Source organism: Sapajus apella, unplaced genomic scaffold (genome assembly GCF_009761245.1).
Source record: "Sapajus apella isolate SASKATOON/1434 unplaced genomic scaffold, GSC_monkey_1.0 scaffold71, whole genome shotgun sequence".
Taxonomy (NCBI): domain Eukaryota; kingdom Metazoa; phylum Chordata; class Mammalia; order Primates; family Cebidae; genus Sapajus; species Sapajus apella.
The window spans coordinates 8,758,281-8,773,338 of NW_022437011.1; the positions used below are offsets into that span (position 1 = coordinate 8,758,281).

The 15,058-nt window shown below is 46.2% G+C and overlaps 1 protein-coding gene and 1 long non-coding RNA gene across 5 annotated transcripts in view; one reads left to right on the forward strand and one right to left on the reverse strand.

Annotated features, from left to right (window-relative positions):
- The window catches only part of CTNNA1 (catenin alpha 1), a 174,056-nt gene extending 168,986 nt beyond the window's left edge, over positions 1 to 5,070 (forward strand). For 2 of the 4 annotated variants that reach the window (XM_032250515.1, XM_032250516.1), the window contains 4 exons: positions 1,002 to 1,183; positions 1,365 to 1,470; positions 2,668 to 2,802; positions 3,860 to 5,070. In XM_032250515.1, the coding sequence (XP_032106406.1) occupies positions 1,002 to 1,183; positions 1,365 to 1,470; positions 2,668 to 2,802; positions 3,860 to 4,147 (711 nt within the window). In that variant the 3' untranslated portion in view covers positions 4,148 to 5,070. The remainder of the gene's footprint in view (positions 1 to 1,001; positions 1,184 to 1,364; positions 1,471 to 2,667; positions 2,803 to 3,859) is intronic. The other 2 variants (XM_032250518.1, XM_032250519.1) reach the window with 1 other exon arrangement.
- A 3,429-nt stretch (positions 5,071 to 8,499) lies between these two features.
- Positions 8,500 to 13,767, reverse strand: LOC116531640. Its single transcript, XR_004260501.1, has 3 exons — positions 13,757 to 13,767; positions 13,603 to 13,607; positions 8,500 to 8,811 (listed from the first exon to the last, which is right to left on the reverse strand). It is a non-coding gene; the product is annotated as an uncharacterized LOC116531640 (long non-coding RNA).
- Positions 13,768 to 15,058: the final 1,291 nt, after the last annotated feature.

The window sequence follows — 15,058 nt, forward strand, 5'->3', positions numbered from 1 at the left end:
CTCTGGCAGTAGGACTGAAGTTAAACTAAGTTGTGGCACTTGTAGGCTTCACCAAAATACCTCCTCAGCTAGAGGCAGAGCAGGTCCTGGCCCTCCTCTGCAGAGCCCTGGCTCAGGAAAGGGCTAAGATTTAGTCAATGCCATGTGTGTTGAAAGGATGGTGAAATTTGAAAAAGATTGCTGCCTTTGCTCATCTCAATGATACCATGAGTATGAACTATTTATTTAATTATTAATGGGTTTAAAAAAATAACAGTGGTACATTCAAGAAGGCCAGTCAGAGCCATTGTGTTCATTTGTGTCATTAAATCTTCAATCATAAATAGCATTTATGTTTTTGGGAGAATGCCAAGAAATATTTCTAAGGACTCTTCTATTTCGCTCCTTGGAAACCTGTTGTGAACAGCGAGCACGTGCCTGCCTTATTTCCTGCTCAGCCATGAGCACTTTGGGAAGCTGACGGGGAGGAGCTCCAGCTGCAGGTCTGTGGGCTGGAGGTGGGCATCAGGCCTTCAGGTGCTGCTTGAATATGGTCTGAGTGCTAGCAGGTAGCTCAGATGTATATTCCTCAGCCCTCTTTCCTCAGATTTACATTCTAAAGCCCTTCAGCTCACCTTGAACAGTTGGAAATGTCCATCAGCGTTCACCATGGAAAGGGCTCCACACTCATCAATGCCTTCTCTCATGTTTTGTCTTATATTAAAGAATTTAAGCAGGTTCCATCCCTGCACAGGTGTGATTCCAAAGCTTCCAAATTAGCCTTCCACCCCTCACACTCTTTCCTTCCATACTAAAACTTACGCTCGAAAGTGGGTCGGAAATTCAGGCTGCCATAAGTTTCTGCAAAAAATGAGAAGAAATAGCCCTTCAGGCAAAATGAAACCTATTAAAGTATTATCCTACCTTTGTCATAGATTGCCCGTTGGAAATATTCTTGGCTAATGCACTCTGAGAACTTTATATTCTCTTTATGTAAGGGCTCTTTGTGCTTCTGATCATAGGCGATCATGGCTCAGCTTCCCCAGGAGCAGAAAGCGAAGATTGCGGAACAGGTGGCCAGCTTCCAGGAAGAAAAGAGCAAGCTGGATGCCGAAGTGTCCAAATGGGACGATAGTGGCAATGACATCATTGTGCTGGCCAAGCAGATGTGCATGATTATGATGGAGATGACTGACTTTACCCGGTGAGCAGCCCCCGGCCCCCGCAGGCTGCACACGGGCAGCTTTATTCCCCACAGGTCACCTGCATGGCGTTTCACACAGGCAGCCCAGGCCATGGGGCTTTGTGGACATCATCTGTTTTCTACTCATCTCCAACTGTGAGGGGCTTCACAGACAATGATTCTTGTTCTTCTCTCTTCTCAGAGGTAAAGGACCACTCAAAAATACATCAGATGTCATCAGTGCTGCCAAGAAAATTGCTGAGGCAGGATCCAGGATGGACAAGCTTGGCCGCACCATCGCAGACCACGTAAGTGACAGGCCTGCCAGGTGGGTCTCCAGGCTCCTCCTGGGGCTCAGGCAGCCCAGCCTGGTCCATTCGGGGTAAGTTTAATGGGCCACAGCGCTTTTTGCCACCCATCTCTAAAAATGATTATCAATCCCAGCATAGTTTGTAAGGATTCTTTAGAGCAGATGTGTATGTCCTGGAATCTTCCATCACTTGGTAGCCAAAAATAACCTCTGCTATTGTCCATTATGTGTCACTTCCCTCTCTTCCCCTCTGGGCAGGGGCCAGGAGCAGCCAGAAGCGATGGGGACAGGTTTCATCATCCTCAGCACTGTGGTTAGATCTCCATAGCCACTTGCTTGGACTACTGTGGCCGCTCCTGATTTCCTATTCTTTCCTCTCTCGACTTCCTTCTGCATTCAGCTGCCAATACTGTCATCTGAAAATGCAAATCCCATGGCTCTGCCATGCTTCCTGACTGCTCAGAATACAGCCCATCTCCAGCATGGCCTGCGAGGTCTCAGTTCATACCACTCTCTGTAGTACACTTTGCCCCAGCCTCCCTGGAAGAAAATGTTTGCTATAAACACTTGAGAGGTGCTCTGTGTTTCTCCCTTTGGGTAAAGCCTTCTAGGCCAGTCCTGATCCAGGAGCCCCTAAAACCTTGAGGTGTGGGGCAGGACAGGAGCTGGGCAGGGGCCACCCTTTTCTCTTTGACCGGTCAGGACTTCACCATCCCTGACTGCTTTTTTTCGCTTTGCTTTACTCACTTGTCCTCCACCTCAGCCTACACTGAGTGGCTTCTGTCATCAGGTGTTAATAATGCAAAGTGCCTCAGAGCAGAAGAGCCATTTGTTTATATAGCTCCTAACGTTGACACTTTTCTCCATAGCCAGGTGCCTGCTTGCCAAGCAAGCGGCTTGTTCTCACTTTGAGGGGCACGGGCCTCCACCCTGCTGTGCAGGGTGAGGGGATCCTTTGCCGAGGTGGTTTCCCTGCCATCATAGGAGGGAAGTTAAAGGGAGGCTCAGAAGGCCTTGGCTGTATAACCATTGCCTTGTGGCATAGGCAAGGGCTGTGACTGCCTCGGGTAATTTTGCTCCAGCAAGAGCAGAGGAAACATGTAAGTGCCACAATGAACCTTTCAGAAACAGCCGTGGGGTGTGGGGTGCTTCAGCCAGGCCAGGGTGCTCAGTGCTAAGTCTGCTCTCCCTTCAGTGCCCCGACTCGGCCTGCAAGCAGGACCTGCTGGCCTACCTGCAGCGCATCGCCCTCTACTGCCACCAGCTCAACATCTGCAGCAAGGTCAAGGCTGAAGTGCAGAATCTTGGCGGGGAGCTCGTTGTCTCTGGGGTAAGCGTTAGCTGGGAAAAAAGAGCGTCAGCGGAGCGTGCTGACCCTTGTCAGAAATGAAAGTCACCTCCTGTCCACATGCACACCTGCCCTACACCGGGAAAGTGTACTCTGCAGAAACCCCAAGTACTATCCCAGTCTCTGGAGGCCAAGGTGTGTCCGTCGTCTGCTCCCTGTAGAACTGTGACCATTGCAAGGGCTGAAAGGCTGGCCGCCTCCCCTTTGCTGGCCACTCACAGGGAAAGAATTTTTTTTTTAATCTTCCTTTGGGGCTGGGCACAGTGGCTCATGCCTGTAATCCCAGCACTTTGGGAGGCTGAGGCAGGTGGATCCCTTGAGGTCAGGAGTTCAAGACCAGCCTGGCCAACATGGCAAAACCTCGTCTCTACTAAAAATACAAAAATTAGCCAGGTTTGGTGGCAGGTGCCTGTAGTTCCAACCACTCGGGAGGCTGAGGCACAAGAATTGCTTGATCCTAGGAGGCGAAGTGAACTGAGATTGCACCACTGAGCTCCAGCCTTGTTTGACAGAGCAAAGACTCTGTCTCCAAACAAAACAAAAAAGAAAACCTTCCTTTTCTTCCCCCAGAGAGGAATTAAGAATAGACACAGATAGGATGCTTTCGCAAAAGCCCTTCACCCCAAGCACTCTGAGGGGTGAAGGGCTTTTGAGAAAGCATCCTCTCTCTCTCTCATTTTACCACGTCGCAGTTCTCGCGCCTTTCTCACCTAGGGCAGGGGAAAGAAGTAGTTTGCTGAGTGTACTGGGGTCCACCAAGCCCCCATGGCTTCTTTTAATCCCATTGAATCATCTGCTTGGGGTCAACCAACTGGAGCACCATTCCCTAGACAGGGACATTCACCGTAAACGTCTTACGGGTCCAAGGGCAGGCGCTTCCAGGCCATTTAGACAAGAGCAGCCATTGAGGGTGTAGTTCTCTGTGACCTGCCCAGGTCCTGGTCTTGCTGAGGAGGGGGGCTCCCCTTCAGGCACGACCCACCTGTGTCCATGGGCTGGAGGTCAGGCCTGTGCTCCTCACCACGCATCTGTCTCGTAGGTGGACAGCGCCATGTCCCTGATCCAGGCAGCCAAGAACTTGATGAATGCTGTGGTCCAGACCGTGAAGGCGTCTTATGTCGCCTCTACCAAATACCAAAAGTCGCAGGGTATGGCTTCCCTCAACCTTCCTGCTGTGTCATGGAAGATGAAGGCACCAGAGAAAAAGCCCTTGGTGAAGAGAGAGAAACAGGATGAGACACAGACCAAGATTAAACGGGCATCTCAGAAGAAGCACGTGAACCCGGTGCAGGCCCTCAGCGAGTTCAAAGCCATGGACAGCATCTAGGTCTGCCCAGGCCAGTGGCCCCCACCCCTGGGGGCTCCTGAAGATCAATCACTGTTCATCACTCACATGAATTTGATAAATACAACACTGATGTTAGATTCCACAGGGAAACGGGCAGACTGTGAACCAGTCCAGGTGGTGAATTTTCCAAGGACGTACTAGTGTTTAAGTTGATTAAAAATGCTTTTAGAATGCATTTAGCTATATTTTTTTATCGCTTAAATAAAAGAAGTAAAAATTCCATAACCAAAGAGAATCGCACATGAAGTTGTTAGTAATGCTCTGACCAAGCCCAGATGCCCATTCTCTTAGTGGCAGTATTGGGGTTTGAGAAGGGAATTTGGCTCAACCTCAGTTAAGAGGGTGCAGTCCCGACAGCTTGACTGCTTTTAAATGACCAAAGATGACCTTCGGTAAGCAACCTGGGCATCTTAGGAAGCAGTCCGTGGAGAAGGAATCTTCTCAGAAAGGTCTTTAGAGGGATGAACTCAGTAAAACATAATGTATCATGAAGAAAACTGATTACTCTCTTTATGACATGAAATGAGAATTTTAATGCATGGTTACAATTACTAATTACTAATGTATGCTGCTGCAGAACATTAATAAAGTTGCTTTTTTGCAGGCTAGAGGTCGTGATGCCATAATCAGAACACACCTTTCTCCCCTTTCTTCCAGCTTCAAATGCAAATTCATCATCGGCTCAGTTCTAATAATTGGAATGTTTGCCGCCTTGGGCTTGCAGCAGAAAAGCCTGACAAAATAGTGTTTGCTTAGGCGATAATTTAGACTTTACCTTATTTGTGATTACTATAGTGATTACTTTAACTACAAGGCATAATTTACTATCTATCTTATTTAAATTTTATGAATTTGAATGTTTTTTACACTAACTTTTCCAAATAAAGTCCACTATGAAACCATGACATCTGAGAGGCTAAAGTTGTCTTCTCTGCCTTCAAGCCATGGATTTGCCCACAGCATCTGTGGTGCTCTGGGCCCTCCCAGTGTCCCCGTCTCCCAGGATGGTGTTGCCCAGGGAGGGAGACTGTGACTGTGGCTCTAGGCTGCATGGCTTGTGCCAGCCCGTCGGGGTGGGCCATGCCCCTGCCCTATTGAATGCCCCACCCTGCACCTCCACCTTGGGAATTCATATGTCCATTCTTCTTCAAGGTTCAAGTCACAACCTCAATGTCTTCATTATAGATATCCCCTCTTCTGCGTCCTTCCTGTCAGCACACACCAGGCTATGACAATAGTGGCATTCGAGATAAAAACCTCCTTAACCTGATGATCCTTCCCATCTGGCATCCCCATCCTAAGAAAGGTTCCCTAAAGGTTGCTGTTGTTAGTTTATCTCTTTCCTCACTTCCATCCCCTCTGCCATTGCTCCCTCCACCCCCCCTCATCAAGGTGACTGCCTTCCACGCTGCCAGCCACACTGGCTCTTTTGAGACCTCACCATGCAAGTGACCCAGGGAGGAGGACTACTAAACACTGTTCACTCGGCTTCTGAGAGCCCCGCTCAGGTTCTGCCTTTCTTACTGGGGGCTCCGTCTCCTTTCCTGGGTCTGAGGTTGTGTCTGTCCCCTCCCTCCCGAGCTCAGCCAGACTCCCGGCTGTGAAGACATCCAAATGCCAACTTCACCCCAGAGCCTGGCTTTTATAACTGACTGCTACACTATGCTCTGCTTGGATGTCTAATGAATCTCTCAGACTTGACCTGTCCAAACTGCGTTTGCCCTCTATACTCGCCAACGCCCACCCCCACACCCTCCCTACTGTTTTCCCCACAGCTACTGCCAGTCCCCTCCTTCCTCTCGCCGAATGCCTAAAAACCAAAATTTTGAGGCGGTTCTGTAGCACAATGGACTTCTAGTGATGAGAAATCAAAGTTCTGGTCTTTAAAACGTATGTACAGTTTAACTTACCGTCTGGCCTAAGCCATCATGCTGTTAGTTACTGCTGTGTAGCAAGTTGCAGCTAAAGTGACCTCACACGACTCCTGAAGGTCAGGAATCTGCGAGCAGCTCAGCTGGATGGTTCTGACTCGGGGTCTGATGAAGTTGTGGCCAAGATGCCACCTAAGGCTGACGTCTCTGAAGGCTGGACTTGGTGAAGATTTTCTTCCAGGCTCACTCGCATGGCTAAGGCAGAAGGCCTCGGTTCCACGCCACATGGCCTGTCCCACAGAGTAGCTCTCAGCGTGGTAGCTGGCTTCCCCAGAGCAGCGATCTGCGAGCTACAGCCAGATAGATGGAAGCCACAGTGTTCCCTTAAAACCTGACATGGAGAGTGATTCCCTGTCATGTCTCTTTGTGGCTAAATCAAGGGTGGTCCAACGTGGCAGGAGATGATGAGGCTGCCAGTACCTGGAGGTGGGTGGCCATAGCCAGCATCCCTGCCAGTGTCCCCCACAGCCAAGTAGTCCCTGTAAGGGGTCAGCTCAGGTCATTCCGAGCTCAGACCTTCCAGTGGCTTCCATGTCCCTCAGTAAAAGTCGAAGTCCTAAAGGCCACTTGCCTGCCCTGGCCTCTTCTCTCACCATCCTCTGCCATCCTGCTTCTGTCCCTGAAGTTCTTGAATATGCCAAGCACATCCTGCCTCGGCCTTCATACCTGTGGTTCCTGTCCTGAAATTCACTTCCCCCGGGACCCCTGTGCAGGCTTTAGCGTTTCCTTCCAGTCTCAAATCTCCTTATCAAAAAGGACTCTGACAGGCCAAGTGCGGTGACTCATGCCTTAGTCCCAGCGCTTGGGAAGGCCAAGGTGGGAGGATGGCTTGAGCCCAGAAGTTCAGGACCTGCCTGGGCAACATGGGAAAACTTCCTCTCTTTAAAAAAAAAGTCCATTTATGTATCGCTTAAAGTCTTCCCTTGAGCCACAGTGGGAAAGCAGCCCACACCATCCCTTGCTCCCTGGGCCGCTCCACCCTCTGCCAAGGCTTGCAGCACTCCAGCACCAGCCCTCACCAGACTGACCTTTGGGGAACAGCCAGTGTTGGCTCTGCTTATCCTCATCAGCAGCAAAGGGCCTGGCACGTGCTTAACAGAAAGTAGTTGAACAATGCGGACCATTATTGATTTAAACCAACCCATCAAGAGGTGTTGGAGGGCAAAAAGCTGGCAAATGAGGAGGCGCCAGGGTCCTGGAGAGCTAAGGCTGAGGCTCAGAGGTCCTGCCCTGAAATCCTGACCCTCTCACCTCACAGACGGTGACAGAGCGGGACCAAGCAGGAGAGGACCTGCCTGTGCATGTGGGGCCTGCAGGGTCTTCCTGCAGCCTCCAGTGTGCTCAGTGCTGCCGCTCTGCCATCTGCAAAGGGGACCACCTCCCCTCTGCATCCTGGCACTTCTCATTCAGGATGGACCCCTGCTCTCAGCAGTCTTGTTGACACCTCTTTAGATGAGACCTGGGGGATTAGAGCCAAGGACCAAAGCCGATTCCCAGATCCCTCCACCCCAGTGTGCCTCCCCAGCCTGACCCCTCAGACCTGCTCCCTACTCCTGCACTCAGTGAGCCCACAGCCCCAGCTCTCCTGCAGCTGGCAGTACCCATGCCTCTCCCAGGATGGCTCTGCCCTGGTCCCTGCCCCTCAGCACCCTGCAGGGGTTCCTGTGTCCTCCCCCCACCCATACCACACCTTCACAGGCCACACAGTTCACTCTCGGCCTTCATCCTCACAGCTTCCAGCTCCAGCCTGTTCTACCCTCCTCCCAGGACAAGGCCACCTCTCCATAAAGCCAGAGAGAAGGAGCTGCCATGTGCTGGGCGCTCAGAGCCTACATCCAGCCTTTACCCTCGTCAGTTACCCCATTTCGTCTGTGCAACCGAAGAGGTGTCAGTCCTGTTGCTGCACCTCCGGCTGCACAGCTAAAGTGACTTGAGGAGGTGAGGCCACATGGCGGCAAGTGGCCTGGCAAATGGCTTCAGCTTTGAGACGCACTTCCTCAAGGGCCCCAGCTTTGGGCCATCCCTCCTGGGCCCTCTGAGTAACAGTGATGCCGATGGCCACTCCCTCCCCGGTCACAGCTTCTCCAGAGTCCTACGGTTCCCTGCCCTTCACCAGCGCGTGTCCCTTATCTCCTTTACCAGTTCCTCCTCGTGGTCCCTGACACTGAGGTGGCTCCAGGGCTCCCACTTGGGTCCTCCTCTCCATGTCCAGTGATGCCCAGCAGAGGCTTGCCGGTCAATTTTGAGCCACCGGCTCTCCAGGGCTGGGCTGGGGAGGATGCAAACACATGCACATCTGTGCATTTGGAAAACACCGGACCGCTGTAAAGGAATTGCAGCACACCACCGTGCACAAAAGAAAGTCACACAGGACTCTTAACTGGGAATCCAGCCAGCCAGTTGATTCCCACAGAAGGCTTTCATTGACTTTTGCGAGACTCTTGCATCCGTGGCCAACCTGGGGTTGTAACTGAACAAACGAGACTAGTTCCAACAGGAATGCTGCTTGATAGTTGTGTTTACCTTAAGGAGTAAATGAAAGTGAAACAAAAAAAACTTATGTTGGACTGTCCCTGTCAGTGAGAGGCTTCTTTGCCGAGTCAGATAATAGTTGTTAAATACTTTAAGACAATTTCTTCCTTTTTTTTGTGCTGATGATGTAACTGCTATGGATAACACACATTTACATTTAATTGGCATTATTAACATTTTCTTCATCACTTTAAGTCTTGACAATCAACAAAACAAATTCAGCTTTCATCTGTCGTGTTTCCCAATTTCCATGGTTAAATGCTCCCACCACATCAGATTTCAAGCCGCAGGCTGGCAGTGCTAAACGCAGAGTTGGGCAGAGAAGCAGCCTTCTACCACACAGACACGAGGACTCACTGCGGTAAAATGTCATTAGGATTACAACTTAGGTGAAAATTTACACGCAGTAAAATCCACTCTTTCTGGTGTGTAATTCCATGAGTTTTGACAAACGCCGCCCTGTAACCACCAACACGAGGAAGACAGAACAGTTCCATAACCCCTCCCCAAGGATTCCCTGGCGCTATCCCAGTACCATCAAAACATTCCCCAATCCTAAGTCCTGGCAACACTCTTCCCTATCATTTTGCCTTTTCTAGAATGTACATAAGTGGAATAATACAGTATGCGGCCTTTTGGGTCTGGCTGCATATGGCGAGGTGCCTTTCAATAAGCACGGCTTCAGAATGCATGCAGATTGCTGTGTGCCTCACTGGCTGGCTCCTTCCAGCCAGTTCTGCGTCATGTTCCGTGTAAGGGTGCATCCCCCCAGATAAGAGACATTTGAGTTGTTTCCAGTTTTTTATATTTTTACAAATAAAGCTGATATAAACATTGACACACAGGTTTTCACATGAACACTGACATTTGCTTATCTTTTTTTTTTGAGACGGAGTCTCGCTCTGTTGCCCAGGCTGGAGGAGTGCAGTGGCGCAATCTCTGCTCACTGCAACCTCTGCCTCCCGGGTTCAAGTGATTCTCCTGCCTCAGCTTCCCAAGTAGCTGGGACTATACCTACTGGCTATATTAGCACCAGGCCTGGCTAATTTTTTTTTATGTTTAGTAGAGACAGGGTTTTTCCATGTTGGCCAGGCTGGTCTGGAGTTCCTGACCTCAGGTGGTCCACCCATCTCAGCCTCCCAAAGTGTTAGGATTATAGGCATGAGCCACGGCACACAGCCTGGACAGCCATATTTTTAAAAATGAGCCTTGACCTATTTATGGTACCTCACATCTTAAACAAAATTTAACTCAAGATCAATCAGAAACCTAAATGTAAAATTATAAAACTCTTAGAAGAAGACAGAAATGATTGTGACTTTGGAGTTAGGCAGAGTTCTTAGAGATAACACCAAAGTCACCATTCATAAAATTAAAAAATTGATAAATTGGACTTCATTAAAGTAAAAACCTCTGTGAAAGAAACTGTTATGAGAATAAAAAGACAAGTTACAAACAGGGAAAGCATATTTGTAAATCACACATCTGACAAATGACTTGTATCCAGAAAATGAACAGAACTCTCAAAATTCTTAAGAAAACAGTCAACCCAACAAAAAATTAGGCAAAAAGATTCGATGCCTGTAGTCCCTGCTATTTGGGAGGCTGAGGCAGGAGGATTACTTGAGCCTGGGGGACAGAGGTTGCAGTGAGCCGAGATCGCACCGCTGTACTCCAGCCTGGATGGCAGAGCAAGACTCTCAAAAAAAAAAAAAAAAAAAAAAAAAAAGAGGCTGTCCAACAACTGCAGCACCATTTATTGAAAAGGCTACCTTTTCTCCACTGAATTGCTTTTGCATGTTTGTCAAAAATCAATTAACTATCTGTGTGGGTCTGGCCAATGTCACACTGTGTTCTTACAGCTTTGTATCTTAAAATCAGCGAGTGTCAGTCCTCCAACTTTGTCCTTTTTTTTTTTTTTTTTTTTTTGAGTTGGAGTTTTGCTTGTTGCCCGGGCTGGAGTGCAATGGCACAATCTCAGCTCCCGGCAACCTCCCAGGTTCAAGGAATTCTCCTGCCTCAGCCTCCTGAGTAGCTGGGATTACAGGTGTGCACCACCACGCCTGGCTAATTTTTGTGTTTTTAGTAGAGACGGGGTTTCACCATGTTGGCCAGACTGGTCTTGAAGTCCGGTTCTCAGGTGATCTGTCTGCCTCGGCCTCCCAAAGTGCTGGGATTATAGGCGTGAGCCACCACGCCCAACCCTCGTTCTTCTTTATCAAAACTGTTTTAGCTATTCTAGTTCCTTTGTATTTGCATATAAATTTTCAAATGAGACTACTGGGATTGCATTGAATCTAGAGATCAGTTTTGTGGGAACCAACATCATTAGCAATGTTGAGTCTTCCAACTCATGAACTCAGTACAATTCACTTATTTAGACCATCTGTGATTTATTTCATCAGGATTTCATAATTTTCAGCATAAAATCCTGTACATATTTCATTTTTTCAGTTGATTTTTGTACACTGACCTTGTATCCTATGACTTTGCTAAAGTCATTAGCTAGCTCTGTGAGATTTTTTTTTCAATTAGACAACTTTTACTAAATGAGAAAACTACATTTAAAATGTGTTTTAAAACAAAATGGAATTAGAAAAAAAGACATATGCATTTTAAAGAACTTTTGCACTGTGCTGAAAATGAAGTATCTCTTGCAGTAAGTAATACAATGCGCCAATTCATAAAATGTAACTTAACAGGTTTCTCAATTTGACATTTTCAAAGACGATATTAAAGTCAAAAATGTCACATCTATGGTAGCACGTATAGAAGGGCCTTATAGATATGATGTCCATCCCTATGCAGCTTACAAATTTGACAATGCTCAATAAAAGCTTTTAGAAACACATCCAATAGTGTCACAGCCAAAGAATCACAAATCTGTGTCCTGTAAGTTCTCTCCTTCTAAGATCTTTATGTTAACTTTTCTACTCGTTGCCATTTGTTAATACTAACCCTTAAAAAGAGAATAGGAAAAGAAAGGCTGCAATAAACTCTTGATCAGGTACAGAAATCATTGCTACTATAGTTCACTACAAAGCATGTCTGTACAATATCATATGACCTTTGATTATGAAAAATCAGAATAAAAATCTTCAGTGACAAAAGCCTTACAATCGTATACAACATTCACATAGCAATATTAGACAGTTAAGCACCCAGTACCCATAGTTGACAAAATGTCCCACTGACCAGCATTCTTATTTAAATACATCCTTCGTATAGAGGGAGAAAAAAGAGTGTCAGCTTTCCAAGGCTTGTCAAAAAAGGATTCTCATGTACTGTGGATCTAAAAACAAACAACAACAACAGTAACAAAAACTCAAAAAAACAAAACCAATGTAGGTGAAGGTGTTACCAGGAAGTTAAGCATGCCAAAACGTGTCGTGCGAATTAAAACCTAACGCCAAGGTACCACATAATCACATTACCAACTAGTTGGGTAATACTATATGAGCCTTATCTTAAAGTTAAATGAAATGCTACTGCACAATAGAGCATCAATAAGTTAAAAATTAGAGTGCACAAATCCAAATCAGTGGCAATTTCAGTATAAAGCAAAATACTCACTATCAGCTGTAAAGTTTGCCCTGTCAAACTGTATGATTAAAATCACTGGACTGGATAGTGTATTTTTTTTTAAAAAACAATCAATCTCTAAAATTCCTTTTTAATGTAATGAGGCATAAGTTTTCTTAGTAAGATTAAACAGGTATTCTAAGTAGATAAGCAAGGGAAAGGAATAGTTGGTGAATGTCTTTAAAGCTCTTCCCATATTTCACTTTTAAAAATGTTTACAAAAAAAAATTAGAAATATTTGCCATTATTCTAGTGAAAAAAGCAAACAAACAAACAAGCTCAAAATAATTAACCAACCAAGCAACACTAAAACCACATTACACAGATGGATCATCATGCTTTCATCTGGTTTAACTATCACATCTAGTTTAACTGGGATGCCTTTCAACTTTAAAAATTGTGATAACGTGAAGATGTAACTTTAGCGGATAATTTTGAATTTGGATTTAACTTTGTTGACTATAACAGAGTATACTTATTACAATACAGTGTAGCACATCTTTCTATTAGAAAAAAATTTAAGATCCTTTACCTGTCTCCTTAAGTTAAAGGTGTGACATCATAAAGGGTGTCAAATGGCTGGATGGTTTTACAGTGCACACTTACATATTATGAAGTATGTCCTTAACAAATCTGATGGTTTCTTTACAGAATTCCTTTCTTCACCTTTTCTTTGGTGGATTAGCTGTTCGAGGTGGAGTGACAGGACGTGCTGAATTCAGTCCACCATACTGGTAGTTAGCGTTCTTTTCAGACGGTTTCAATATCTTCAGCAGCCGGGTGATGAGGCTGTCCACGTTCAACTCCCTGTCTGCCATCTTGTCGGCACAGACTCTCCTTCGAGATTTTTTTTTAGAGATGTCATGGGATTTTCTCATTGATAATCATCTGTGAATAGGGACAATTCTATTTCTTCTTTTCCAATCTGTATGCTTTATATCTCATTTTCTTGTCTCAAGGCACAGCCCAGAACTTGCAGTACAATGTTGAAAAGGAGTCAGGAGAGTAGGCATTCTGCCTATTTTCCAGTCTAAGGGGGAAGGAATTCAGGCTTTCACCCTTAAGTTTGATGTTAGATGTAGGTTTTTATGTGGTTTCTGTTCATGAGGTTAAGGAAATTCCCTTCTGTTCCAATTTGCTGAGAGTTTTGATTATGGGTACTTAATATTTGTCTCTATCTGTTGAGATGATGGTGTCACCTTTTCTTCTTTAGTCTGTTCATATGTTGAACTGATTGAACTAGCCTTGCATTCCCAGGGTAAACTTCATTTGGTTATATTATCCTTTTATATATTGTCACATTCAATTTGCCAGTATTTTGTTGAGGATTTTTGTAGAGACTTTAGAAAAATCTAAAGTCTTTACCACAGCCTCCAGGATTTCCATCACCATTACTTCCCTAATCTTGTTGATTACAAGGTATATTGGCCTGTAGGGTATTTTTCGTGAAATATCTTTGTCTAGTATTGGTGTCTGGGCAATGCTGACCTCATGAAATAAGTTTGGAAATGTTTTATTCTATTTTTTGGAGGAGATTGCATACAATTGGTATTAGTTGGTAGAATTTGCTAGTGAAACCATATGGGTCTGGAGTTTTTCTTTCTGGAAAGGTTTTAAACAATTTCTTTAGTAGGTTTAGGGCTACACAGGTTATCTATTCTTGAATGGGCTTTAATAGCTTGCATTAGGCAAAAGATGGCTCTCCGAGATGCCCATACCCTAATTCCTGGGCCTGCGCATGTGTTATGTAACATGGCAGAAAGCAAATCCAGGTTGCAGATGGCACTGAGGTTGCTAACTGGCTGATTTTAAGATGGGAAGATTATCCTGGATCTTCCGGGTGGGCCCAGTGTAATCACAGGGTCCTTAAAAGTGGAAGATAGAGGCAGAAGAGGAGGTCAGAATGGTGCAATATGAGAAGATCTTAACTTGCTTTTTTGTCTTTGAAGACAGAGGAAGGCCTAGGTGCCAAGGAGTACAGGTAGCCTCTCGCAGCTGGGAAGGCAAGGGATGGACCTCACCCAGAAAGGAGTACAGCCCTGCAACACCCGGATTTTTGCCCTGTGAGAACCGGGCAGACTTCTAACCTACAGAACTGTAAGAAAATTGACTGGGGATGATTTAAGGCACCAAGCTCATGGTAATTTGTTAGCATAGGTGGAGGCCGAGTTTCTCAAGGAATTGGTCCATGATTTCTTCTAAGTTGTCAAATTGATTTTACAATGTATTTATTTAGAGTTGTTCATAATACTCACTCCTCATCATCCTTTGAGCCTACAGTGACACCCACTTTTCACCCATGAGGCTGCTGGTTTGTGTCTTCTCTTTTTCAAAGGACCATCTTTTAATTTCATTGATTTTTCTCTAGTTTTACTGTCTTCAATTTTATTGGTTTCCATTCTTTATTATTTCCTTTTCTTCTGCTTCCTTTTGTTTTAATTTGCTCTTCTTTTACTAGTTTTTAAAAATTACCTTTGCTTTCTTGGTGTTACTTAATTGTATGCTTGCATCATTTAATTTTAATAATGGCTGTGTTTAACAACCAGCCACCACACCCCGAACCCCTCGGCTCCCTTGTGTGAGGTTCCCAGGCCCAGTCAGTCCCCACCAGCCTCTCCCTCAGCTCCAGGCTGTCCGCTGCTGCCAGGCAGCACCCCCACTTGAATGTTCTGCTGATGGCTCAATATAAACGTAAACAAATGGGGTCCACTGCAGAGCCCCTTCGCTCCCCTACTCTCGGAGCCTCCCACTCTGGTGCCACGTGAAGCTGCCTCCTGGACTCCTCCCTACACCCCGCACCCCGGCAACGGAGCCCCTGAGCTTGGCCTCAGTGCCATCTGGAGTC